Source organism: Phyllostomus discolor, chromosome 14 (assembly GCF_004126475.2).
Source record: "Phyllostomus discolor isolate MPI-MPIP mPhyDis1 chromosome 14, mPhyDis1.pri.v3, whole genome shotgun sequence".
Taxonomy (NCBI): domain Eukaryota; kingdom Metazoa; phylum Chordata; class Mammalia; order Chiroptera; family Phyllostomidae; genus Phyllostomus; species Phyllostomus discolor.
Genome location: NC_040916.2, coordinates 38,141,658 through 38,168,931, shown reverse-complemented (window position 1 = coordinate 38,168,931; position 27,274 = coordinate 38,141,658). Strand labels below are relative to the sequence as shown.

General features: G+C 52.4%; 1 protein-coding gene across 6 annotated transcripts; it reads right to left on the bottom strand.

Moving 5' to 3' along the window:
- Nucleotides 1-728: 728 nt before the first annotated feature.
- Nucleotides 729-26,708, bottom strand: TAFA3 (TAFA chemokine like family member 3). 6 transcript variants are annotated; one of them, XM_036015047.1, is made up of 6 exons: nt 26,353-26,708; nt 25,115-25,168; nt 23,411-23,526; nt 22,622-22,771; nt 21,580-21,704; nt 729-846 (listed from the first exon to the last, which is right to left on the bottom strand). In XM_036015047.1, the coding sequence occupies exons 3-6, from the start codon at nt 23,523-23,525 to the stop codon at nt 736-738; spliced, it is 501 nt and encodes a 166-aa protein (XP_035870940.1). In that variant the 5' UTR covers nt 23,526; nt 25,115-25,168; nt 26,353-26,708; the 3' UTR covers nt 729-735. The 6 variants fall into 6 exon arrangements, with proteins under 6 accessions (XP_035870940.1, XP_035870939.1, XP_035870936.1 ...); XM_036015046.1 differs by having other exon boundaries at nt 25,115-25,172; nt 26,353-26,699; XM_028503040.2 differs by lacking the exon at nt 729-846 and adding an exon at nt 16,730-20,502 and having other exon boundaries at nt 25,115-25,172; nt 26,353-26,702.
- Nucleotides 26,709-27,274: the final 566 nt, after the last annotated feature.

The window sequence follows — 27,274 nt, the reverse complement described above, 5'->3', positions numbered from 1 at the left end:
TTTCCTGGTTTGTAAAGTGGGAATGATAACGAAACCTGGGCCCACGGCTGCTGGGAGCTCAAGCGAAATAAAGGGAGAGCAAAGGAACACTTTTCAAAATTCAATTTCCTGCAGAGCACCAATATGTAAAACAGACCAGTGTTTATACAAATAAGCTTTCACTGATGTAATTCATATAAATTTATCACTGTACAATTTATAAGAATACATGTTTTATAAGTGAAAATTTATAATATTAACTTATTAAAGGCAATAACCATAACCACCAAGTTTTGATGAACAGAAAAAAGTGAAATTGAAGTACTGGATGGTAGTTTCAGACCCATGGATCCTGTTTCCTTCCCAACTCAACCTCAGCCACACGGGACAAAACTCCCGATTCGCACAAATTAGTCGCTGTAAATAGTTGCAATGTGTTTTTAAGCCTTGTAGTCTTAGGATCCTCTTTAATACTCTTAATTCCGGAAGCTTCGAAAAAGAACGGTGGGGATTTTCCCTCAGAGTCAATATGACAACTTCCAAGAGCAGCTCACATTCCTTATTTTAATATTGAAGTTAAACAAATTAACCCTCACCAACAATACATGCTAACCTTCTAGAAAGACACTGTCATCACAATGCAGCGGGTGTTTGTTTGTTATGGTACAGCAATGGCTAGGAGCAAAAACGCGCTCTAAACAGGTAAGCCTCCTCTGCCCTTCCCCGCTCTCTGATCACGCTGTTGCTGCTGCGTACTCACCAGCGCGGCAGGTCCTCCGTCAAGGTCCTCTTCTGGTTCAGCATCGTTTTGTCACAACATCGACGAGATGCCCCGGAGGACCTGCACTCCTGCCTGTACCAATCAGCCTGTGGTGAAATGGGTTTTGTTAGTCGTTTTGCTTGAAGTCACAGAACCTACTAAGTGAGGAGTTGCTATGCAATCACAAGTAGACACAGGCAGGCCTGGATTTTTTAAATGACAAGAGCTACCACCTTCCTAGTCGATCATACTTCAAGTTCTAATTGAGTTCATAGCAATGGCAAAAGACGCCTTATGGAGATCTTTCTCCCAAAGGGGAGTTGGGGAAATGTTGCCCCTTGTTCTGCACCAGGAGGATGAGGGCAGTTATCCCCCTGCCCATGGGGCCACCCTGGAGCTCCACGGTGATGAGGCAGGAGACCGCCCCCCACCCATGGTGGTCTAATTCCTTCCCAGCAGCAATTCCTCATTGCTGTCAGCTGTGGATGGCACAAAGGCCCTGTGGCCATCCAGGATGAGACTCTTGCCACCCTTCCATTTTAAGGGGGGCTCCACCACCTCAAGGGATGTCAGAGGCCTGGGCAGCCTGAGCCCCGGCCACCTGACGGATGATGTCTTTACATCAGAGAACTGTGTTGGTTGAGGCCCGTTGGAGAATTTAACTGGAAAACACAAGTCACAGGACCACAAATAATCATAATTATTATGAATAATCACAATTAAGACAGAGGGTTGCTTTTTGAGGGGACTTGGGATCCTCAGTTCAGGAGTTGCTGGCACTTCATTTACTTTTCGAGGGAGAGGAGGAAGTTTCCAATAACTTCTGCAGCGACCAGACTGCTCGGGAAGGGCCCCAGCCGGTTCTGTATCCTGTAGGCCCAGGCGACAGCTGTGGGGTGGGGACAACATCATGCACGGAATGCGGAGACCCTTAGCCAGAATCACGAACTAAGGGATCTAGAGCCACCTGACTTCTTAGAACCCAGTTTCTCATCTGCAAATGGACACCATACCTTACAAGGTTCTGGTGAGCATTTTACAAAATGATGTACACAAAGCACCCAGTGCTGAACCTCAAAAATGATTACTTAGGATATAGGTCCTTTAAAATATCAGGAATAGGGAAAGAAAGAAAGAAAGTGTGAGGAATATGTTAGTAGACTAATGCCACTATCTAAGAAATAGTAGGTACCCATTCAACAGTAGCTATTATTTCACTTTTGAGAGTAGAATGGGGCCTGAAGTCTTAAGCAGGCCCAGAACAGAACAGCTCAGCCGACCCACAGAACTGTGAGACATCGGAAATGCTGTGCTAAGCCACCAAGTCGGGGGTGACTTCTTACACAGGAAATGTTAACTGATACAAAGGGTAAAGGGCATCTTTCACTCTTGCCCCCTTAGCATCCATTTTCTTTCTTTTGTTAATTTGTTTTTGTGTATTAATTTATAATCAACTTGTTGAAGTTATTAACCTAAAACCTCATTTTTCTTAAGCCTTTACATTTACTTCTGGGCATTATTGTACTGATTAATCTTTTTAAAATATATATTTTATTGATTATGCTATTACACTTATCCCATTTTTTTCTTTTATTCCCCTCCACCCTGCGCTCCCCCCAACCAACATTCCCGTCACCCGTAGTTCACGTCCATGGGTCATACATGTAAGTTCTTTGGCTTCTCAATTTCCTATACTATTTTTAACCTCTCCCTGTCTACTTTCTACCTACCATTTATGCTTATTCTCTGTACCTTTTCCCCCACTTTCCTCTCTCCCCCTCCCCACTGATAACTCTCCAGGTGATCTCCATTTCTGTGATCCTGCTCCTGTTCTAGCTGTTTGCTTAGTTTGTTTTTTGTAGGTTCAGTTGTTGATAGTTGTGACTTTGTCGTCATTTTATTATTCATATTTTTTATCTTCTTTTTCTTAGATAAGCCCCTTTAACATTTCATATAATAAGGGTTTGGTGATAATGAACTCCTTCAGCTTGATCTTATCTGGGAAGCACTTCATCTGCCCTACCATTCTAAATGATAGCTTTGCTGGATAGAGTAATCTTGGATGTAAGTCCTTGCCTTTCATGACTTGGAATATTTCTATTTCTTCCAGCCCCTTCTTGCCTACAAGCTTTCTTTTGAGAAATCAGCTGATAGTCTAATGGGAACTCCTTTGTAGGTAACTCTCTCCTTTTCTCTTGCTGCTTTTAAGATTCTCTCCTTATCTTTCATCTTGGGTAACTTAATGATGATGTGCCTTGGTGTGTGCTTCCTTGGGTCCAACTTCTTTGGGACTCTCTGAGCTTCCTGGAAGTCTATTTCCTTTGCCAGATTGGGGAAGTTCTCCTTCGTTATTTGTTCAAGCAAGTTTTCAATTTCTTGCTCTTCCTCCTCTTCTGGCACCCCTATGATTCGGATGTTGGAACATTTCAAGTTGTCCTGGAGGTTCCTAACCCTCTCCTCATTTTTTTGAATTCTTGTTTCTTTATTGTGTTCTGGTTGAATGTTTACTTCTTCCTTCTGGTCTAAAGGCTCAGCCAATCAGCATGGCATCTCTGGGGTCACCAATGATCAGCTAACCCAACTCCCATTCCCAACCCTCTTCTGCCTGACCCACTTCAGTTAGAGTCTGGGGGAGCAAAATTTTTTCCTAGCCTCCCTTAAAGGTAGGCATTGCTATGTGACCCAGTTATGGTCCATGGGTTGCAAACAGAAGTCTGCCAGGAGCCTCTGGAATAGCTTTTTCTTTTCTCATAAAGGAACAGTTGATGCTAGTGCCTCCCCTTCTCTTCTTACTGCTTTCAACCTGGCTGCAATTTTTGGAGCAGCAGCGGTGATTTTGTAACTTCAAGGCAAAGGCTAAGAGCATTATCAAGATGTGGCTGCATTGCTGAACCATTAACAGCGGCAGCTGCCTACTTCCAGACTTCCTGATACACGAGAAAAAAAAAGCTATTTTTTAAACACTTCTTTTCTTTGTGTTGGTAGTCAAGTTTTGTTTCTTACAGTTGAAAAAATTCCCAACAGAGCTTCTCATTAGCTACAGTAATTATCAAAGCCATGAAGAAACTATAGAGATCACTATGAATTAGAAATTATTTGTTTTTCTTTGTAACTACCAGTGTCTTTAAAGTGCATTTTAGTAAGCTTGCATTTACATGGCAATCAATAGGGAAAATGAAAATTCAAACAATTCATTAACAGCAAACTAAATTTCAATACCCAAAGCATAGAAGCAGCTTGATCCACTGTCAGGAGACAGACCCAGATGCATCCTTTTTGACGTTTGATTTTCTTATCTATAAAGTGAGGACATTTTGTAAGTATTTACTTCATATGGATCTTGTGAGAATTAAATATTTATAAATGTACCTGGTGCTAAATACAGATGCATTTTTTAGGGCTCCCTATTAAAGTAGGAATGCAGACACCAGTGGCTGGGGTTAGTGGACACAGGGAAGAAAGATTGGGGGGGTGGGACCCTAGATGACCACCCTTGGGTCACAGCCGACACCTCCAGTGCCTTTTGCACCCCATCATGGCCTCTGCCATCCTTGTCCAGGAAGCAGCAGCCCGGCTCACTGTGTCTCTTCTATCCTCTTCGTTCTGCTTCTCAAGAGGCTCATTACCATTCACAGACATGTTCTGTGCGGTTACATCTTCAGCGCTAAGAAATGTGAATGGTAAGCGAGGTGTCTAGTCTGAAGTTTTTCCTTTGAAGTCTTTTAACAAGTCACCAGGGACTGATGAAGGCAGAGAAGCGCTGTCTAGAATCCAGAGTCAGGGCCTGAGAGCTGCTGCTGCTGCTGCCGCTGCTGCCAGGGAAGGGGGGCCATGCCCGCACATTCCCAGACGACCCTGAGGCAGCCCCTCCGAGGTTACCTCCGCGCTGGCCTGCAGGCCTCTACAGAGGACGGAGAATGCGGACTGTGTGACCCACGGAGAGGTCCCGGCCTCACAGACGCTCAGAGCTCCGGCGACACACAGCCGCACTCCACACCCCCACCCTCCCACGTGACGCGTGTTCTGCTCCGAACCCGCACACCTAGGTCTGTGCCCACGCTCAGCCCACAAGGCAGACACACGACAGCCGCAGCTATTCGCCGCGGGCCTGCTGCACAGGGAGGGTTACGCACGTTGTTCTCTATCCGTTACACTGATTCTGAAAAGCAGGACTTAACTACCTTTTCATGGATGAGGAAACTGGCTCCGAAACGTGAAGGCACGTGCCTGGAGCCACACGGCTGGCAAGTAAGTGGCAGAACCGGACTCGAGTCCCAAATCAGCCCGCTCCGTCTGCCGTGCCTGCCGCCCGCCGCCGCGCCCCACGAGCGACCAGTGCAGAGAACACACACCTGGTGGATCTCGACGGGCGGAAGCTGCTCTCCTCTGCAGGGCAATTGGGCTTTCCGCGGCAAGGAAGCTTCGTACTGACAGGAGCTTCGTTAATGTTTTACTCCCTCTCCCTCCTCCTTTACTAGTTGGTGCAATTGAGTTTAGACTGAAACGCACTTGAACAGTTCACTTCATCAGTCGCCGGAAGTTACTGCAGCCAAACGGCAGGGAAAGGCGGGGATGAGCCCCTTCTTTCAGCCCCTTGTCCTACAGGCTCCACGGGCCGCGCTCCACGCGCCGGGCACCCCGGCACCCCAGAGGCGGCGCGGCTCGCACCCGCGGCCGGCGGCAGTCCCGCAAAGGTTGTTCCACCCAACTCCAGGCTTCGGGAATTCGCGTTGCAGAGGTGACGGAGCAGACTCGACTCTCTGACTCGTTTTTCTGACTCGTTTTCTAACAAAGCGGAGTTTAAACCGGAAGCTAGCGAAAGGAGAAGCACGCCCCACGCGTTACTAACACCTGGCCTTCCTCCGCTGCCTCCCTGGAGCCCTGTGACGGAAGACACAGAAAGGCCCCTGTCAGCGTGGGCCGCGCGAGAGGGCAGTCTCCTGCGGCTCTCATCCCGCGCCTCACCGGCAGGCCTCTGTGCGCATGTGCGCACATGCGCACGTATGCATGCACGCACGCACAGGCGCAAGCACGTGTGCACGTGTGCACGCACGTGCGCACACCCTGTGAGGGCTGCTTTGGCGAGAGATGGGGTCCATTTGGTCCCAAACCTCTGCTTCTCCTCGTCTGACCTTGGGGCGAGTGCCTTAGCCTCTCTGGGCCGCAGTGTCCCCTCCTGGGCAGCGGGAACAGACGTCCTACTTCTCAGGGTTAGAGTTAGGGTGGACACTGAGTAGTTCCTGTAAGTGCTTACGACAGCGCCTGACCAGTGGCTCCGCAAGTGTCACCAGTGTGACCGTTCTGTTCGTCTTACTCTCCCAGACCGGGCCTGCCCGGGCCCCCTGTTTCTGAGAACCAAGGAGTCCACTGCGGGGGTCAAATAAGACACAGGAGGGAGGCCACCGTGGCCGGAGTGCTCACCAGCCGCCTCACTCCCGCCCCATCGGCCCTGAACCCGTTTTCCCTGGTTCCGCTCTGCGCCGTGTCCTGCCGCTCCACGTCACTGTTCTCCCCTCCCGCTGAGTTAGGACTCGGGCCTGGGAGAGGAGGAGGACGAGGAGGTAGTGAAGGAAGGAGAAAGGAAAGAGGAGAAGTGAAGATGTCTTTCCTTTTCTTTCTGTTTTTCTTCTTGTGGGGGTTGGGGGGAGGGAGTGGTCAGACTTCCAGAAAGGGGCCTAGATCCCAGCCCTGTGCTTTGGTACAAACCCTTGCTGCATTGCAGTTGTTCTGTGTCAGGCAGGTTGCTTGTTGCTTGTGCCCAAGCCACGCTGCCAGACGCTAGCCCAGGTCAGCCTCACTCGGAAGCCCAAGCGCCTTCTCCCTCCCCACACCTGGGAATGTCTGGGAGTGCCCACCCCCACTCAGCACCCTCACCAAGCAGGGAGCCCTCCCCCCCTCTCGCCCTCCCCTCCTCCCCAGCCCCAGCAGCCTGACACGCCCCGCCCCCAGCTAAGGCAGCCTGGCTTTCTCCACTCCCCTGCCCTCTCATTTCTGTCAAGTTCTCTGCAACCAATGTTTGACATTCTCTGATGTTTTCTGACCTTAAGACAAGAATTAAATTTTTAATTAGCAAATTACAATGTTCATTTAATTCATGACTTTGGTAAATGTCGCCAGTGGAGTCCAACACCCCCAGCTCCGCCTCCAGTCCCTGCCCTGCCGGGAGCCGACCAACACCTGACCTTTGACGCAGTCGGGTCGGGTGAGAAGCATCTGCACAGCAGAGGCGACTAGGGTCGGATCTCCTATCTATCTCCTCCTGTATGCCTGTCCCTGCTAGCAATAGGTGGTGGGATTTTTACATACCTGTGTGTTATAATAAAAAATCTGCACGATGCCTCTGATTCTGCAAGAAATGACTTGTTGACCACAGAATAGAGACCCCTACAACCCTAATGTTGCCTGTTTCCCTCACCTGGGAAGTTAAGGACAAAATTAAACGATGGGCAGACCAACTGCCTTAACGCTGAAGGAAGCTGTTGCTAGGAGTGTTTCTTAGGGAGTCACCACCTGAAAGCTTAAGATTTATTAGAACCACTACCCCTCCCATACCCTGGACAGAAGTGTATAGAAACAAGGAGTTCTAGTTGAGAATAATAATCTCAATACATGAAAATGAACACAAAATATGGCCCCTCCCCAAGATGTATAAATAAAAAAAATAGGCCAAAAATTAGTTATTTGATTGAGATAAATTTAATTTTAATGGATAATAGTTGATTTCTATATACCTATAAATCATCCCTTGCACCCTTTTAATTTAGACCAATTCCTAGAATTTTAATAGATACCTAGTTACTAATTGGCACCTGAAAGTTTATGCCTGTATAGCTTCGTTGGCTAACTGATTAATGACCCTCTTGGTCAAAATAACCTTTGTTTAATATGGTTGATCTGTGGGACTTCCTGTACTTTTCGGTTATTTCTTTGTTTAACATGATTAATCTGTAAAATCTTCTGTGTTTTTAGAAATTATTTCTGTGGTAACCATTTCTGTTTTAATAATCACACTATGCATTGAATGTTGTATAACCTCCCCTATAAAAATAAAGATTGATTTTTCTCGGTGAGTCAGTTGGGCCCAAAAAGCCTGGCTGTCCTCCAGCACCCCACCAGGCATCTCGCTTCAGTCTCTTCGCCTTAGCCATGCTTCCTTCGGGGACCTTGAGACCCCCCTGAGGCTGGACCCCAGCACTGCCCCACATAAATGAAGCCGTGTCCTTGAGGGGCAGAAGGACTGGGGTGGGGCTTCCCATTAGCCTGAGAGGTTGGCCTGCCTCAGGTGCCTTCCTTGGAGCCCAGGGCTGGGTGTGGCCGGCAAGAGCAGGGCCACTTGGAGCTCTGTGGGTCCTCTGTTACCTATAATTACAGACACAGTGACGTTTTGGTGGCTGAGCCTGCCTGTATACCTGCTTCAGTTTTAATGGTTTCTATGTCTTCCTACTAGGGCTAAATTTTTCTTCTCCGCTCTCCTGCCTCGGTCAGATTGTTTGTCTGTTTCTCTCTCTCTCATGCTCCCCAGCCCCAGGGAGGACCTGCACACAGAAGCCCAGAACAGAGAGTAGAGTGGGAAAGCTGAGAAATGATGGAGATGATTCCTATGCTGCCCTGAGCACCCCTCCTGTGCACGAGAGTGACCTTAGGGAGGGAAGAAGAGGCTGTTCTTCCTCCCAGGGTCATCAGGGTCTCACAGGGGACAAATCCCCACCTCCAAGTGCACATCTAATGACCCAGAGGTCACACAGAAGGTGTACAATAGATACTGGGCTAGTGTGTGTTGGAAGGTAGTGTCAGCACAGGACATTGGCCTGGAGGTAGGAGGAGGGGGGATTACTTCAGAGGAGCCTCTAGGGTACAGGGGGTCAGGGGAGGGAAGAGGAGGCTTAGGGAGGATCAGTCCTGCAGCACCTGTATCTCCCATAATGACATGTTAGCCAGAGACCAATTTCTCCTTAAAGGAAAATCACTCTTAGATCCTTCATCTGCATATCAATTTCAGAGCAACTTAGTTTTCCCTGATCCAAGGGCAGGAAGAGATACTGCAGCACAGCAGCCCAAAAGTGGTGTTTCTTCCTTGAGGGGACAGCATACTTCCTCCGGCCCACATGCCCAACCCTCCCCTCTCCCTTCCAGGGAGATTTAAAATAAGCAAATGCTTATTTCATGCCAGGTGCTCTACACAGACATGTGACATCAAGCGAACACACTATGATTAGCCCCACTGTAACCATGAAGAGACTGAGACACAGTGAGGTTACATAACTTACCCAAAGACACTCAGCCAGTAAGCGGTGGGACCTGGTTCAGAGCCCAGGGGCCTGGCTCCAAGGCCGCAGTCCAAGCACTATGCGTCCCCGCCTCTTGGGTGAGCTGCGAGTCTACTTCCTCCACACAGAGAAGTCAAGCAAAGCCTTCTCTGGAGGCCTTGGCAGTTCCAGCAGCCCTGGTCAGGGGCTGAGGGAGGCCAGGACTTAGAAAGAAGTAAAATTATCTTTATTTACAGGTGACACCATTGTCTATCTAGAAAACCCAAGGAATCTTCTTTTAAAGATTTGTTTGCTTTTTCAGAGACAGAGGGGAAGGGAAGGAGAAACAGAGCAAGAGAAACATCAATGTGCAAAAGCTACATCAATCAGTTACCTCTCACATGGCCCCAACTGGGGACCTGGCCCACAACCTAGGCATGTGTCCTGATAGGGAATCAAACTGGCAACCTTTTGGTTGGCAGGCTGGCACTCAATCCACTGAGCCACACCAACCAGGGTGGGGTTTTTTTTTCTTGTTAAAGCTACTACAACTCATCTGATGTGCCAACATTCCAGGTTCGATCCCTGGTCAGGACACATACAAGAATCAACTAATTAATGCATAGATAAGTGGAGCAACAAATCGATGTTTCTCTCTCTCTCTCCCCTTCCCCTCTCCCTCTAAATTAAATAAATAAAGATTAAAAGGGAAAAAAAGAGCTACTAGAACTAACATAGGTGTATAGAACGGCCAATATACAAAGATCAATTGTATGTCTACATAGTACAACAACCAACAAAAAACTGAAATACTATAACCCAGAGTGCTATTCAGTATAAACCCCATCAGAGGAAGTATGTGTGTGCAGGGGAGGGGGGGGGATTAATAGGATAGCCCAAGATGGGCACGGGGAACTTTAAAAAAAAAAAAAGATTTTACCTATTTATTTATAGAGAGAGGGAAAGGGTGGGAGAAAGGGAGAGAAGCACGGATCAGCGGCATCTCACAGGTGTCCCAACGGGATGGAACCTGCAAGTCTACAGGGGCCCTGTAGGGGTCTCGGCAGGGGCCCTGACCGGGAATTGAACAGGTGACCCTTCGCTTTGCAGAACCATGTCCAACCAGCTGAGCCACGCGGGTCAGGACACATGGGGAGCTCTGGGGCGGATGGAAACGATCTGTACCTCAACCGCGGCAGCGGCATACAAGTGCGTCACACCTCGCCAGCACGTCCACAGAAAACGGGCGCACTTCACCGCACTTCCTCACCCTTTGATAAAATTGATTTGTAAGGAGGCCCAGCATTCCATTGGGCTTCAATTTGAATGGACATTATTTTCACATTATTTGCACATTTTCGGCAGCACCCACAGGGCCCAGGGCCTTCCCACCAGGAGACTTTCCCCAGTGCCACGGGCCCGCCACGGAGGAGTCCAAGAGCTTTACCACCGTTAGCAGCTCTGGAGAGCACTCCTGAGCAGGTGGTGGCAGGAGTTAGGTCACAAGGGAGCGTCGGAGAGGGAAGAGGTAGGCGAGGCCCCTCAGTATCGCGTCCTCGCAGGGTGTGGCAGTGGGGGGCAGAGACCCATCACCCCATCGCGAGACAGTGTCGCGCGTGCAAACTGCGAAGATCCAGGCTACTCAACGGAAACGCGTCCCCACTTGCTTCGGTAACCGCGCGTGGGGCTGGGATGGGCCCGGGGTGGGCCCAGAGGACTCCAAGTGTGTGTCCACGCCACTGGGCCCGGCCCTTGCCTCCCCCAAGTCCTGCAAAGGCACCCTCTTGTCTCGAGCCTAGATTAACCGGAGTCCGTGGGAGGGCGCGAGGGCACCGTCCACAGGAGGCCACCGGGCACTGGGGGCAGGCAGGAGCGGGGAGGGCGACAGCGCCTAGGCGGAGCGTGGAGGGCGGTCCCCCGGGACGCAGGTTAGAGAGGAGAAGCTGCAATTGTGTCGGGGGATCTGGGGGAAGGACCCCTTCCCGGGTGACCGGCTCCAACCGTCGAGTCCCTCTAATCCATCCTAGGACTCAGCCCACCTTCCACGGTGGCGTCGCCTCTCCCGGACTCTCTGCTCAGAATCGCCACTGGCCTCCCGGGCCCTCGGCGCAGCACGGATCTCTCCCCAGGCACCTCGGATGGACACCGCACCCCCCACCCCGCTGCAAGGAGTTCACCGCCCCCCAATCTCCCGCGGGCTCCAGGGAGCGCACCGCCAGACCCTCCCGGCCAGACACTCCCCGTCCTGCAGTTGCCGCTGCTGGCCGAACCGCTCACCGCAGACACACCCCCCTTCCTCAAATCTTACACACACCTGCACACGCACCTGCACACGCACGGCCCCCACTCCACACCCCCCCCCCCCCCCCGCGCGCCCTCTCTCCCACCTTCTCATTGAGTCTGCAATTGCAACCCATTGGTCCTATGTAAACTTAATTAAAAGGTTTCTCTGGAAAGATTGCTGATGTTCAGTCAGCTTACTAGACAGCTTTTAGTTTAAACCAAAAGCAACCACTGCTTTTGGTTTAAAGTCTTAGTCTTTAAAAATCAGCAACTAAAAGCATACAACGTTTGCATGTCTCAGTGACTGGTGGCCAGCTACCACCAGGTAGGCCCTTGGGTGCTGGTGGGTGGGGGCGAAAGAGCCCTCCCCACGTGCGAGCGGCGGAGCCAACCCAGTCCTCCAGCGTGAGGACTGTCCCAGGTATCACTCCCAAAGAGGAAAATTCAGCGTTCCTGTCCCCTGGGCCAGCGATGCCTCTTGGCTCAGCCCCTAAGGAGTGCTAAGAGACAGTGCAAGGTGGGATGGGGCAGCTCATGCTGCTCTTGCAATGTGGGGGAGGCCCAGAGCTGCCTCCACCGCCCACGTGAAGCTTGGCCAGCTACCAACAGCTTTTCAGCATCCACCTCCCAACCCTCGTGGAAAACACCTCCAAGGAGATGCTCTATTACATGTCTCCTCCCCTGCCTCCGGGCTCTAGCCGAACACCCCTGGGTGTTTAGGTGCTCTGGGAATTTAAGTGCATAAAGAGAGGCTGAAGAGAAACCTGACCTTCGCCCGAGTGAAATGGAAGACCAGTGCTCCAAATCCCCTGGGAAACAAAAGGCAGGAATTATGTAGGGCAGGCCTCCTGGACTGACCCCAGCGGCCCGTCTCCCAGACAGTGTGGCCTCCTCTTTCCCAGGAATTCCCGGGCATCTGGTCCCCTGGAATTGCCACACTCACTGTCCAAACTCGTTTCCCAGGCTTTCCTCGAAATCAGCTAAGTTTTGAATGGTGGTCCTGTGTGACGTCATTAACCAAAAGCACCAGGAAGTGCTCAGAAATGTTTGTTTTTGTGTGAATACTGCCCCAAAAAAGGAACCCAATGGGGGGTTACGGGCCCTGGAGAAGGTAGCATGTTTGGATGCTGGGCGTTCAATGTCCCTCGAACAGCATGGAGGCAGTCACCTGCCGTGCGCACGGAGGGGTCAGGGCTGGCACTCACACTTCTGTGACTGGGGGACAGGGTCAAGCAGCATCCATGAGGGAGTGGAGACATCTCAGAGCTTGAAAATAGCATCTTCCTTCCTCTCCATGCTGCACCCTCAGGCAACCACTGCTTTTGGTTTAAAGTCTTATTATTTCTTACCTGGACCATTGCCAAAACTTCTGTCTGGTTTTCCTGACTGCAAATCCATCTTGTCATCTGGGCTCACAGCTGTCAACAAAAGGTCACTGCCACCAATCCAATGCCAACAGGGTCCCCAGTCTGGGGTGTGGTACAAAGAAACACTTTATTCAGGTAAACAGTCTGCAAACTTTGGGAACATAGGATCCACAGAAAACTAAAAGTGTGCTGCTGTTAGCTGAACAGCAAGCCTGCTTATATAGAGGAAGTGCCTGCCCTGGTCTCTAATTGGTCCATTTTTATGTAAATAAGGAATCCAAATATGCACTGTTTGATTGGTCCAAATTGTACTATCCTGATTGGTTGGAATCACATGTACTATCCATCTGATTGGTCAGTAATATGCAAATGAGACTATAGCTGTGCTGCTCTATTGGACCCGGCAGATTTCTGCCCATTGGTTAAAATATAATTCCAAGATCTCCTTTATAAAGTTAGGCTCAGGGGGCAGGAACACAGGGGAGGAGGTTTGGCAGCTCAGCCGGTGGGTTGCCAACCCCTGCCCGCGCATCACCCGCCCCCACCAAAATGCAGTTTGTGTGAGTGAGAAGCCTCTGCAAACAGTAGCTGCCGGACTCTCCATTATTTGGGCCAATCACAAGCAGCCCTCCTTTGTAGATACGTTCTTTCTCAGGGTCAACGCAGCCCTGTCTCTAATACTGCCATCTGCCCCTGCGGTTACCCCTTGCAAGGTTCTCCATTGTCTTGAGGTGGAATTTGAACCACATGGTATCCAGCTTCTTTCTCAGCTCACCCTTGGCCAACTCTCAGCCTCATCTCTTAACATCTATCCTTACCCCTTGTATTCCAGCCACAGCGGACTGCTTCCTCAAACTCATTGCAAGTTCTCCTCCTTCGCAAACGTGTTTCTCCTCAGCGTTTACTCTCAGTTTCTCCCAACACACTCACACACACACACTCTACCTGGCTAATTCCCACTCGACTCTGAAGACTTGGACTCAGGATGCTTTCCCCGTGCTGAATTTCACTTCTTTTCTAAATAGGTTCTTTCATAGCACAGAGGATACACCTCTATCACTGACTGCACTTATTACCGGCCCACCCCCTAGCCCATCTCAGCATCCCTAAGCTCTAATTATAAAGCATTCAGACTCTGGGCAGCTCAGCCCCAGAGGAGGTGGCTGGGACACAGCCCATGTGTGGTGAGGATATGAGCTTTAGAGCTGGGCAGACCTGAATTCAAACCCTGGTTCGTCTGCCTTTTTTGCTGTGTGATCTTTGGCAAATTGCCTAACCTCTCTGAGCCTTAGATTCCCTGTCTGTAAAATCAGAATCGTAATATGTACCTTATGGAATTGTTATGAAAATGAAACATTTCACATTAAAAAAGTCTGCTCTTCAGTTCTTTCTTATCGTGTGATTTCTCTGGGTCCTGGGCCCGCGAGACAGCTCCTGAAGGTCCCCAGCCTTTTTCTCCCTTTCTGAGCATTTGCATCTGCAAACTGCTGCTAATAACACTCACCTCTGTGGGGCTTGAGCAGAATAATAATTCAGGGTTTGTGAAACCAACTTACTGAATTAAAATAACATGGTAGGGTTCCTGCAAGAAATACTTGTATTCTTCATCATGCCTTTCTTTACCTTTGACCTCCACATGTGGGCAAATTTTTGTGGGCTCAGGGTAAAAAATATACAGCTTCTTTTTATTCTTCTGGTTGCTTTCAGGTAATTAATAGTCCTGGTCACTTTCATGAGTGAGAAAAGGGAAGAAAATAGTTATTTAATGTGTAAATGAATACATTCATATTAATATAAGGAAGAAATATGAGAATGTTCACTTCCATAACTGGTCATGTGGCCAAAGCTGGTATTTTTAACTTCCTTCTCTGTGATTCATTGCACATTCCCTTTGTTTTCAGCAAACGCCTCACCTAAAGCAGTCACTGAAAGATATCTATAGTAACATATTTTGCTAACATTGCATTAACCTAGGCAGATAAATCATTTTCTGAAACCGAAGAGCCCCAGTTGTGGGTCTGGGAAGCAAAGATTCCCTTAGTGGGTCACTAGGTGGAACAACGAGCGGAGCCATCCCTATTTCAACGCCCTGATTTTCCTGCCCTTGAACCTGACCTATGGGAGACACAGGACTACATATTGGTCACTGACTTGGAAGAGGACCTGTTGCTGGGACTCCCCTACTTAGAGGTCCCTCGATATGGGTGCTATCTCCTTCCACTGGCCCCTTATGATGCCCTCTTAGCTTCAATGGCTTCCGGCAGGCCTTCCCTCCCTGGGGTCACCCTTCTAGGCAGCCCTCTTGGGCAGTCCACATCTGGCCCTTGGAAAACATGCAGACCTCCATGTTCTGCTAAGCTCCGCAGGTGCAGCTCGCTCCCAAGATGGTTCTCAAGACTCACTACCCAGGCCTGCAAGCCAACCACAGCCACTCGCCTCCTGATTATATTCAGGCTGAATTTCCCTGTCCCCTGTCTTCTAATCAATTCAAGCCAAGCTTTTGGAGTTCTTTTCTGCAATTCCCCTCATAAATGGGTAATAGTAAGAAAGAACCAACACCGAAACCTTGCCTTTGGCTGAGGGAGGAGGAAGAAGCAACTTCAGACAGATCTGCATCATCGCCTGCTTTCAACCTGAATCCTTGGACCTATCTTACATAGTCTAGAGGTGGGCAATGGACTGTCATTGACCATTCCTTTTACAAACCTGTAGAAACAGTCTAGTATCTTGATTTAATATGTGGGAATAGCTGAGAATAAGTGAAACCTATCTTTCTTTTCCTGACCTTTGGGGCCTCTTTCCAAACTTTGAGATGGGAAGACTCCCATTTAACATCCTGTCAACTATATAGAGTCCAGCATGGTGCTCGACACATGGTGGGCGCTCGCTAATGGAAGTGATGGTGTTATTGCCCGTCACCTAGCACGTAGGTCAATCCAGCCTTTGGAAATGGTAGGACCCCTCCTCCCCTAAGCCAGAGTGAAGGGGAGTTTGTAACCTCATGTGAGGCTTGAAAGGCTGTTGCCTCATCCTCTTTATGCCCAGTCTATGTGTCTATTCCAAATACAGTGTTTGCAGCCATCCGAGTCCGTTAGCTTCTGTGCCCGTGCACATACCCAGACCCACACGCAGGGACAAATCACAAGCCCGAGGAAGTCAGGAACCAGCAGCTGCTCATACCCAGGGAAGGGAGGAATGAGCCTTCCTTCCCTGACCTGGAGTCCTTCTCAGCCACAGCAGGTGAGTGGGAACATGCCGGGCTTCGTGCAGCCCACGTGCCCTGGTCTGACGTACAGGCTGGCATCTGCTTTGATTAGTCAGTCACTGCACTGAGCTAGTTATATATTATTAATGTCAGCCTTGCTCACGGGCATGGAGATACTCAAACCCACCAAGGCTCAGAAACTCCAACAGCACATGAGCATGCACAACGACCTCTCCACACTCGGGTGCGCAGGCAGCTACTTTAAATTTAAAAGTAGCAGCTGTATGAACTTGGGAAATACGAACTGAACGGATCTGGGGTGTGACAGCATATTAGGGAGGCACTCATTTGCTTCAAGTCTTTCACTTGGCCTGTGTCTTAATCTTCACGTCTTCACTTCTTTGGTTGTTAGAGCTCACAAACAGCATCGGAAGGGACAAAAGGGGATATAGGCACAGCCTCAGGAAAAACAATCCCAAACTGAGAAACACAACAGAGTCATCATTTTCCAGTCTGTAAGGATGTACTGAGAAAGATTCGATTAAAATGCAAGGGCAGAGATTGGCAAAAGTCTATAAAGCGTCCAGTAGTAAATATTTTAGGCCTGTGGGCTGTACGCTCTCTTTGCAATGAGTCAGCTTTGTTGTTGTGACAGGAAGGAGTCATAGAGAATAATAAACAGATGAGCACAGTTACAGTCCCAATAAAACTTTATTTACAAAGTTATGGGCCTTAGTTTGCAGACTCCCACACTAGGGTCTAAAGAACCTGGAAGCCATTGAGACTGGCTTCACAGGTCTTCCAGAGGTTGCTGGGGGCTCTAGTCTGTCTCCTCCAAAAAGGACAAAAATCAACCACTTTGGTTGTGGTATCAATTTTCTCCTAATTATTTTGTGCTATGCTTGTGTTTTGATGTTTTGAATGAGTGGTCTCAAGCTCTTCTTTTTGTCTCTGCTTCCCTCTTTCTGTGTATCTATCTCTAAACCCTTCCCATTCTTCTTTGTTCTGTCCCCTGGCACTCAGAGCTGGGTAATTTGGGAATGAGACTCTCACATCCATCCTTGCTAAAATCCTGGCTTCTTTGCTGCCTCCTCATCTGCACTGGAGGAAAGAGGCAACATGCAGTTGTGCAAAGAGCACTTGTCTGGATCACTGGGCAGGATGAGCCACCAGCTTGCTGTGTGACTTTGAGCAAATCACCTAGCCTCTCTGAGCCTCCCTCCCGTCTGTCTAATGAGGGAGTTGGCTAACCAATCTCTAACATTCCCTCTAGCTCTAAGCTTGTGATTTTAGGAAATTGCAGCCTCCACTGTAGGCAATTGCCTGGGGCCATTAATTAGGATGTCACTCACAGACTAATGAAAACTGCCAGGAGGTCATGGAAATTAGCTGCATGATCTCCTGTGGCTGGCAACCTTCCTAAGGAGGGGGTTGGGGACACAAGCTAACTCTGGGGAATCTGAGATCCCATCCCACTAAGGGAAGATGGGGAAGACAGAAGACTCCAGGATGCCTGTGCTCCAGGAAAATGTATTTGCATTCCTAAACTGCCACTGAAGTAGCTATACAATGTGCACACATATTGACTTAGTTGGAAGCAGGACCCTAGGGAGCTACTGTTGGGAGATGGGGTGCTTTCCCTTCTCCACCAGACCCTCCTGGGTGGGGCTCACTCTCCTGGCCATGTAAAGGACATCCCTCAAAGCCCACCAGATAAGTATCTGGATAGGTCAGGAGGAAATGGATGCTTTGAGAGGTTAAAAAATGAATTAGCATCCCTGGCTGGTGTGGCTCAGTGGATTGAACACCAGCCTGTGAACCAAAGGGTTGTGGGTTTGATTCCCAGTCAGAGCACATGCCTAGGTTGTGGGCCAGGTCCCCAGTATGGGGCATGCAAGAGGTAACCACACATTGATGTTTCTCTCCCTCTTTCTCCTTCTCTTCCCCTCTCTCTAAATAAATAAATAGTCTTTTAAATAAATAAATAGTCTTTTAAAAAATGAATTAGTAAATTCCAGCATTTGCCGAAGGAAAGAGGTCTCTGTAAGCAGGGATGAGAGAAGACCAGGGAAGGCCAGGGAGCTTGGACTTTGACCAAAGCAGGGGCTGGCGGTGGTCGGCAGCCCAAGGGGGTGGAGTTTGCACAGCAGCATCCCCAACCTCAGACTCCCCAGCTCATAGCCCAGCAGCCTGTGGACACAGCGGACGGGCAGGGGGCTGGAGCCCTCTCCCTCCCTCCCTCCCAGACCCAGGCTCCAGGGGCAGGAGGCAGTGCAGAAGCCCATGTCCCGGCCTCCAGGAGGGCAGGCTCGCATTGCCTGACTCTGCTAAAGCGGCCTCATTAGTAGCCTAAATAATTCACTCACCCATCTCTCAAGGAGCATTAGAAGAAAAACAAAACCTGACCCAGACCTCGAGCTCAGGTTCCCACTGCGGAGAAGGCGGGCCAGGAGGCTGGGGAGCGGCCCTGAGCTGCAGATGTAAGGGATGGCCGCCTTCAAAGGTTCACCGGGGCTGGCCGCCTTCCCAAAACAGCATGGGGCCTGGCTCGGTGCAACCCTCGAGCTAAGAATAGCTTTTACATTTTTAAAAGTTTTTTAAAAACAAAAACAATCCTGCCTGGCGTAGCTCAGTGGATTGAGCCTGGGCTGCAAACCAGTTTCGCAAGTTCGATTCCCAGTCAGGACGCATGCCTGGGTTGCAGGTCATGGCCCCCAGCAACCGCACATTGATGTTTCTCTCTCTCTCTCTCTCTCTCTTCCCTCTCTAAAAATAAATAAAATATTGAAAATAAAAAAAAAACACCAAAGAAAAATACACCAAAGAGACTGTATGTGTTGGGTGAAGCCTAAAATATTTACCATCTGGCCCTTTCTAGAAAGTCCGCCAACCCCTTAACCTACTCCCAGCCTGGAAGGCGATGAGAACCTTTGACCTACTCCTTGACCACCCGGCCTGGGACCCCACTATGTGCTGAGATTCACAGTTGTCAGAAGTCTAGTTCTGAGAGAGAACTCTAGTCTGGTGAGAAGCTGGCACCATCGTTCCCCCCATTGCCCCAAACAGAACAAAACAAACACAAGAAGAGACGCCCTGGGGGATGGGGGGTGAATAGTCTTGGTTCTCCTGCAGGGGGTGGGGTGGAGGGGGGGGAGAGAGAGGGAGATAGAGAGAGAGAGACTGGGCCCCAGCCCTCAGTCTGAAGGTCAGAATTCAGCATTGTCCAGGCTGGTCTCCCTAACACCCCTCCCTCACGTTCCCCCCCCCCCCCGCAACCCCCCACAGTCCTGGCCGTCCCAGCTGCTCCCAGCTGCTCCCAGCTGATCCCAGCCGCCGCCACTGAGGCTTCACTTCTCTTACTGATGACATACTCGAGCAGCCCATGTCTCTGGGTCCCTGGAGCCTGGGTGGCAGCCCGCCCGGGCCAACCGTCAGCCCGGGATAGAGGTTCCATCCAGCCCAGCAGGACCTCTCAAGGGCTGACCAGCCTGGACCCACCCAGACCCTCTCTTAGAGCCAGAGCCTCTGAGAGTGACAGCCAAAGGACTCTGGAAGGGATGGGTCAGAGCGGGCAATGGGGCTGCCGGCTCGGAGTGTCCTGGCTGTCACTGTGCCGAGTGACCTCTGGGCTGTCACGGGCCCTGTCTGGAATTTCTGGAGCTGAGGGCACAGTGGAGATCCAGTGGCCCCACATCCCGGTGTGCAGGAATTCAGTTTTATTTCAGATGGGACAGCAGGGACCTCGCTCGGTAAAAGTTCCTGCCCTAGGCTCTCCCAAGAAAAACATTGCGGCTGAGCAGCCAGTTCTTTGAAGGTTCCTGTTCTCGAGACAAAAGCAGCAAGGAAGGCCCAGGTTAAATTCCCACTTGCAGGCTAAGTGGGAAGGTCAGTGGAGATCCAGGCTGTGAGGCCTCGGGCGAGCTTCCTCTCCTCTCTGGGACTTGTCCCCATCTGTCCAAACAAGCAAACAAGAACTCAAGGTGTTTGGATGGCGGCCGCGTGAAGGTCCTGTCCATCCTCTACCCAAGGAATGGCCCAGAAACCAGGGGCGCCCCTGCAGAAGCTCCGCTGGCCAGTCTGGCTCCATCTCCGCCTTCCATCCCCAAGTCAGGCCAAAGGAGGTACAGCCGGGCTGGCGTGGGGGTGAGTGTCTTCCTCCAGCATGTCAGCGGCTTGCCGGGGATTTGGGCTTATGTGAAGTGGGGGAGTCGTGGGTGGTGAACATGACCTCTGGCCTCTGTGTCCTGTGGCCGGGGGTGGCTGAAGAGCTGTGAGAATTTCATCCCCAAACCCCCACATGCCCACAGGCCGTGACCCAGAAGCCACAGTCTGGCACCACACGCTTTAGTCTAAATGATCTAGATTGTCGTCCGTCAACTCTCCAGCTTGACTGGCCATCCCTTGAAGGCAGACCTTGTACCTTGACCTTCATCTGTGTGCCCAGGGAGAGCCCAGCACAATACTAGGTATGTGGGCGGAGATGTGTCCACATCCTCTCAGCAGCTTAACTGAAACGCCCCTGGAGAAAGTGACACTGCATGTGGCACGGGGCGCGTGTCCAGGCAGGTGAACCTCCACGTTTGCTGGCCGATAACTGGACACCATGCTTCAGTCTGCAGACCAGTCCTGCCCATGCAGTGACCTCAATACCTATTGTGTCACCTAGAAAGCAAGCAGGGGCGGGGTGAAGGGGAGGTTAAAGAAGGGAAACGAATACCCCCAGGACATGCAGGTCGTGGAGAGGTCATGGCCACTGCCCCTTCCCCCTGTGAAGTCCAGCCTGGGGGAGCGTGGCCAGGCAGCCCTCGCAAACATAAATCGGCCTTGTCTCACCACAATGGGCTTCAGGTTAGTTACCAAAACTACAAGCACAGTGATCCGCAGCCTACAAACCCAAACCTATGAGGTAATGACAAATGTCAGCAGCTCAGTGGAGGGGGCCGCCCTCTCTCCAGGTGTTCAGTATACTCGGCACAGCTGTCTCCCCTGCCGGCCTGCAGACAGGAAGCTCTCCTGTATGCCCAGCCACTCTCCTTCTTGCTGTGGCTCCCTCTCTCTGTCCCGAGCTCTCCGAGAATGCTGCTGTCTTCAGGACCCCGAAGCTGGCCTTTCTTTTCATTTGTTTGCTTGCTTGCGCGTTTGCTGTGCATGGTGGAATCGAGGGAAGGCAGGGCAGAGCTCTGGCTCGTCTCACGGTGACACCGTTTGTACAAATGGCGATGACTAACCTATGCAACTAATTATCCGTGACACACGTGGACTTACCGACACATTTGATAAAATTTTAATTGCCCCTTGTTCTGCAGGCCAGGCAGTGTGACTAGAGGAAGGCAGGGGTGAACTGCAGGGAGCTGGGAATCCTGGGAGTGTGGGGCGGGGCCTGTGGCGGGGTGGGCGGGCAGAGGGCGCTACTAGAGTCGCCTCTGAGTTATCTCAATAATTGCCTCAATTCTCTACTTTGTTCTGACCGACCTGACACTTTCCGGGAGGCAAACTCACTACAGGCAGGGAGGAAACTCAGACACACGCGGTGCCAGGAAATTTGCCCGGAAGGATACACGCATTTCAAATTCAGAAGCCCTGACTCCAGTCCCCGGCGTCCAGACAGACCTGGGGGCCTGTCCGGAGATGCGCCCACGCGGTTCCTGATCTCACCGACATTGCCCAGGGCTCCTGCGAGCCCTTTTCCATCCCGGGTGAAGGGGAGCAGGAGGGGCTGAAGTGGCCACCCCTGGGTACCTTGGTGGTTTTGACTCTGTGTCCGCTGCTGCAGCTCCACCCCGACAGGTCCGGGAGCACTTTGCACTCCTCCCCGGGCAGGCAGGGCTCCATCTGGCACCACCACCTCTGCAGGACAATGGAGGCTGCGGGCGCAGAGCGCACGGAGGGCCGCGCTAAGCTCTCTGGGAGCACTGCGCGCGCGCGAGCAGTCAAGGGGTCAGGGGAGAGGTCTGTGAGGAATGAAGTGCACGTTTCTGCACATCCCTGGCTTCTCAGAGCCCTGCAGCTCCTGTCCTTGCCCCACTCGGGCTGCCCAGAAAGGCCCGGACACACAGCCGTATCAACCTCAATCCCACTGACCCCTGCATCTCACCAGAGACAGCACAGGGCGAAGGCCGGGGACCTGGCGCCTACAGCGACCCTCGAGATGAGTCACTGTGTCATTAGCAGACAGGCACCCTCCCAGCACACCCTGGGTGTTGTGAGCAAGAGTGTGACCCGTTTGGAAGGGTCCACAGAGCAGCGGTGCACAAGGAGGCAGGCACGTTGACAGCGCTGCCACGTGAGTGTGAGAAAATGAGCGCCGCGGGGGGGGGGGGCGTGGGAAAGGGGTGGGAGTGAGGGGATGAGCCCGCTGCTTCAGTGTGCGGGCACAGGCCAGGGGCTCACACATGCCCGTGTGATGGGAGGCAGAGGCTGGCATGAGAACGAGAGGAGGGCCTGCGGAGAAGGGCTGGGAAGGTGGGGAAGGGCAGAAGGCCACATCTGCGGGAGTGAGTCCGACACGAGGTGAGGTGTGAGGGGATCGGGGTGTGGGGACCCTCTGTGTGTGTGCCGGGCAGTGGGCGCCGGCCAGAGGGCGGCCGTGGTGTGCTTTCCTCCTCTATGAAGTGCGACGGTCACGTGTGCCCTCCCCCAGAGGTTGCCCCATCATCTGAGACCTGACGGGGAAGCCCTGAGATGGGTAGGAAATTGTATCCTCAGCAGATGGTGCGGCCGAGACAGACCTTCTCATCTCTCTGATCAGGCCCTCCCTGCCAGGTCCCGGCCTCTCACTCACCGTCCACGCAGGAGGGCTTCGCCCGGGTGGTGCCAGCCACCTGGCCGGAGGAGCAGGAGCACTTGACAGTCTGGGAGCGTTCCTCAATGCGGTTCCGGTTGCAGCAGCGATGAGAAGCTGTCACCTCGCAGGTGCCCTGCTTCACGGGGACTGCAGGGACCAGCGCAGAATCAGGCGCCAGGCTCGGCCTGCGACCCGGCTTCCCCGCCCCCCACCCCCGGCACTCCTCCAGCCCCTCCTCCCAGCTTAGGGGAGGAGGGAACAGAGGAAATCGTCCCGCTGCTTCAGTGTGCGGCCACTCAGGCCCTTTGGCAGAGCCTGGCCCTGGGCAGAAGAAAGATGAAGTTCCACGCCAGCCCACCTCCCAGCCTCCTCCGGGAGGGCAAGGGCCCCAGGGCGTATAATGCGTGGGAAGGATCATCCGCTTACACAGGCTTTAGCCAACCCAAAGGGAAAGCCACAGAATTAGGCCAGGAGGCTAGACTTAAGCCCCCATGGCCGGCTGGGCAGGCCGGTGGGGGGCAGGGGAGTGGCTCTCTCCTTGCAGACAGAACACCTTCCAGGGCAGAAAGGGAGGATGGGCAATGGCTCTGCCCACCCCTCCTCAGGGCTGGGACAACAGAAGGGGCAGAGTTTCCCGGGTGAAGAAGAGGAGCAGCCAGAAGCCCTAGGATCTAGGGATCTGGCTCCGCCTGGGAGATCTGCCTGCTGTGGGATGGGATGGGGGGTGTCCAGCTCCCCAGGAATCCTGGGAAAGCCCCTCCCCAGGCCCCGCCACCTCCCCCAAACCTGTGGCAGTAAGAGACTGCAAGGAAGCCGAGGCCAGGAGGGTGCACAGACAGGCGAGGCAGAGCGCCAGCAGCCAGCCTCCTGTGCTCCAGTTCCACCCGGTGCTCTCACGCATCCTGCAGAGAGAAGCGCACACCTCGCTCGACCCCTCGAAGGAGCCCTCAGAGCGCAGCCCCAGCGCCTCTGTGCCAGGCGCCTGGGAGGCACAGAGGTGGGCAGTGCACACCTCGTCCCCAGGCGCTCTCAGCCTGGCCCAAACTCACTGTAGAAAGCAGTGACCGCCTTCCTAGCAGGAAAGACAGCAGGAAGGCAGACCATCCTGCTGTGAAGCTTTGTGGAGGTGACAGTTAGGAGGGGTCTTGAAGGGGGAGCCAGGCGTGGTGCCACAGACGGCTGTGACACGGGAGGGACACTAACGCTGACTCCCATTTTTGGAGCACTTGGCCCAGGCAGTTCAGATCAGTTTGGACTCCTTCATGGCTGTCCCACCAAGTAGAAATTTTTTGTACCTATGTTACAGATGAGCAAACTGATACTCAGTAAGCCCAGACACAACCTAAAGAACCATCAGTGAAAGACTGGCTAAATATATTGGGGAGCATCTGTACAAATGCAGTCCCGTCCAGGCACCTGTGAAAAAGAATGAGGAGACACTTCATGTGCCGGGAAGCTAACAATAGCCCAGCAGTGAGGGGGAGGATGGCGTGTACGAACTGTGTAGCCCTGGCCCTGGCTGGTGGTTGAGGCATCATCGTGTACACTAAGAGGTTTTGGGTTCGATCCTGGGTCGGGGCACAAACCTAGGTTGCAGGTTTGATCCTCGGTTGGGGCGCCTGCGGGAGACAACCGATCCATGTTGCTCTCACATCGATGTTTCTCTCTCCCCACCCCTCTCTCCCTTCCTTTCCCTCTAAAATCAATTTCAAAACATATCCTCGATGATGGTTGTACAATTCTCTGCATATACTACAAAACATTTCATTGTACACTTAAAATATATTGACTGTATAGTATGTACATTGTATCTTGATAAAGCTGTTATTTTAAAAATTAAAAAAAAAATATCCTCAGGTGAGGATTGAAGAAAAAACCGTAAGATGTGTAAAAGGGAGGGACAACATGTGTTCCTCAAGTATGTGTAAGCTAGCTCTGGAAATGTACAAAAATATCCCAATAATGCAGGTTGCCACCAAGAAGGGGAAATGTTTGGCTGGAAGGTAAAAAGGAAGAGAGAGAATTATTTTTGTCCCTGTCACTCTTTCACATTTGGGGTTTTGAGCGGTGGGAATGTCCTAGCAATTCAATTTAAACACACTTAAATTTAAAAAGGAAGAAATGAAACCAAGGCTAATAGAAGTCAGAGGACTTGCCCACGGCCAGGCAGGTGTGGGCAGCAGAGGTCAGCAGGCTGCTCCATTCCCATTGGCCTCCTCCCCGCCCCTTCCCCTCCTCCACCCTCAAGGGTTCCGCCCTCCCAAGTCCACCCCAGGGGATGGGCTAGACATGCAGGGAGTCCCAGGGAAGCAGAGGCACAGAGCAGCTGGGGGCCGCTCTGGGGCATCGCTGGGCTCCCGCAGGTGCCAGCACAGTGCTGGGAACTCCAGAGGCCAAACCAAATGCCAGGACCCGGCTGCTCCCTTGGGTAGGGTGCTGGATCTCTGTGCCCCGCACCTTCTCCCCATCTTCAGCTGTCTCCTCACTCACCTTTTGGGGGATTTCTCAGCTTCTGTCTGTTCGTCCACTGGCCTCAGACTCACTCTACCTAGACAAGTAGGAAAAATTCATGGGGGGCTGTAAAGGACAAAGGGAGCCCACGGTCCTGCAGGGGACAAACAGGGGCCTGGGTGAGGGCAAGGGGGGTGGGCTGAGCATTGAAGCAGAGCCCAGTTCTGAGGCTGTTCCCCAAGGGGCCAGGGTGGGGGCGGTCTCTCCTCTGCCCCGGGGTCCCTGCAGACTCTGGGAACGTGTAGGGTGTGGTGAGCCCGAGGAGCACAGCTGAAGGAGTTTCTCTGTCTCAGGAGGAAAGCGTGACTGAAGGCAGGAGGCATCTAAGAACCAGCGCTATCTATTACCTACCTGGCCTTGGAGGGGAGCTGAAGGCCAGGGGTCCTGAGCCAAACCTGACAGGAAGCTGCTCAAGGAGGCACCTGCGACAGGCCCCTGAGGTCCTGAATTCTCTTTGTCTCCACCCACCTCTTGCCCCCTCAGCACCTGCTTCCTGGACTTGTCTGGAGAAGGCTGGACTCTGCCACCCTCACCCCGATGAACCCCACTCCCAGCGCTTAGAATGGGAGTCCTCCGGCTCTCGGAGTCACAGAGGCCCTAATAGCTCCTCCATTTCTTCCTGAGACCTCTCCTCCCTCAGCCTCCAAAGGCAGCAGACCGAAGCAGGGAGGACGATGTGGCCCAGGCAGAGAGTCCAGACCTCTGTGTCCTAGGTCCCTGGAGTGAGAAGCCAGAGAAGACCAAGGGGGCGGAGCGCGGACGCGGTGCTGATGCCCCGAGAACGGGTGGCCCTGTGGGCAGGCAGCTCCCCACCCTTGTAGATGGACCTGACCCCTGACTCGGCATCTCTCCTCCCCATCCGGAATCTCCAGTCCCTATCCCGTTTCTCCCAAGAAGCCACGCCCTCCAACCCAACTCTCCTGTGAACCCCAGGACCCAAAAAGCCTCCGCAGGACATTTAGGCTGATTTTTAGCATTCCGTTCCCTCCCTCAGAGCCGGCTGGAGAAAGAGGATTTGGGGACTTGTTCTCCGGCTTTCACGCTCCTGACTCAGTTTTCCAACCTGTTTTCTCCCAACCAGTCCAGGTTACAGCGAGTCCCAGTAGCAGCCGGCAAACCAGCAGGGGGTTGAGGATGTGAACCACAAGAACCTTTAACCTCTTCCTACCTTCCCTCGCCTCCACTCCAAATCCTGAGTCCCCACCCCCGGGACCTACCTGTCCCACGGCGGTGCCACTGGTCCCACCCGCCGGCCTGAGGTCGTCCTCGCCTCTGGGCCGAGACCAACACTCGGAGACCCGTCCGGCGGGAGCGCCCAGCTCTGGAGCAGTCTAGTCCGCAGCCCTGTGCCCCTCACCAAGTTGCTGCGTCCCCGAGGCGGCGGGGCGCTGGCCAAACTGGCATCACGGTCATGTCGGGTCCTGCTCTGCGCAGGAGGGCAGTTCCGGGCGCACCCGGCCAGCTCGACAGAGCGCAGCCGGGGTCGGTCCGCGGCTCCCGCCCGCTGGCCCGGGAGCGCGCAGTCGCCGCTGCTGTCGGCCAGCTCCGCGGGCGCCGCCGCCTCCTCGGGACAGCGCGGGACGCCGAACCCAGCGCTCCGTCCGGCGGCCGCAGCCGGACACAGCGGCCCCTGGCGGCCGAGGCAGGGCGAGGGACCAGAGGCCCTCCGGCGCCAGCGGTGGGGTAAAGGTGAGCATCCCTCTGCGGGCCGGGGTGGCTCAGAGAGGTGGGAGGCCTTCAAAACTCGCCAGGTACTGAGACTTCGGAGGGCGGGGGACCAGGGTGTGAGGAGTGACTGCTCAGACTTTCAGGGGTTTTGAACCTTAAAGATTCTGGAAGTGCACGGTCTAATACAGTAGCCACTAACCATTATGTGGTTGTAAAACATAAAAAGACATGAAATAAAATTTAAAAATTGAGGTTCTCCTTTGCACTCACTGCATTTCAAGTGCTCAGTAGCCACATGTAGCTAGGGACTACTAAAAGATAGAGAATACTCCCACCATTGCACAAAATTCTTTTCTACAATACTCATGTAGATTGATACGTGAGCCCCCGGCTGTCAAAATGTCGAAATCCAGGAAGGAGAAGCAGATGGTCCCTACCTAGGAGTGGTGTCCTAAGGTGTGGGAAGGCCTA

Bases quoted from the DNA above. Each gene is read 5' to 3' on its own strand.
- TAFA3 (XM_036015043.1), bottom strand. From the start codon at position 23,042: ATGATCCTTCCCACGCATTATACGCCCTGGGGCCCTTGCCCTCCCGGA. The intron at 21,705-22,621 runs GTGAGTGAGAGG...CTGCGCCCGCAG, and splicing joins GAAGCCCTCCTGCGTGGACG to CCTCCATTGTCCTGCAGAGG. The intron at 847-21,579 runs GTACCCAGGGGT...ATTTCACCACAG, and splicing joins ACAGAGTCAAAACCACCAAG to GCTGATTGGTACAGGCAGGA.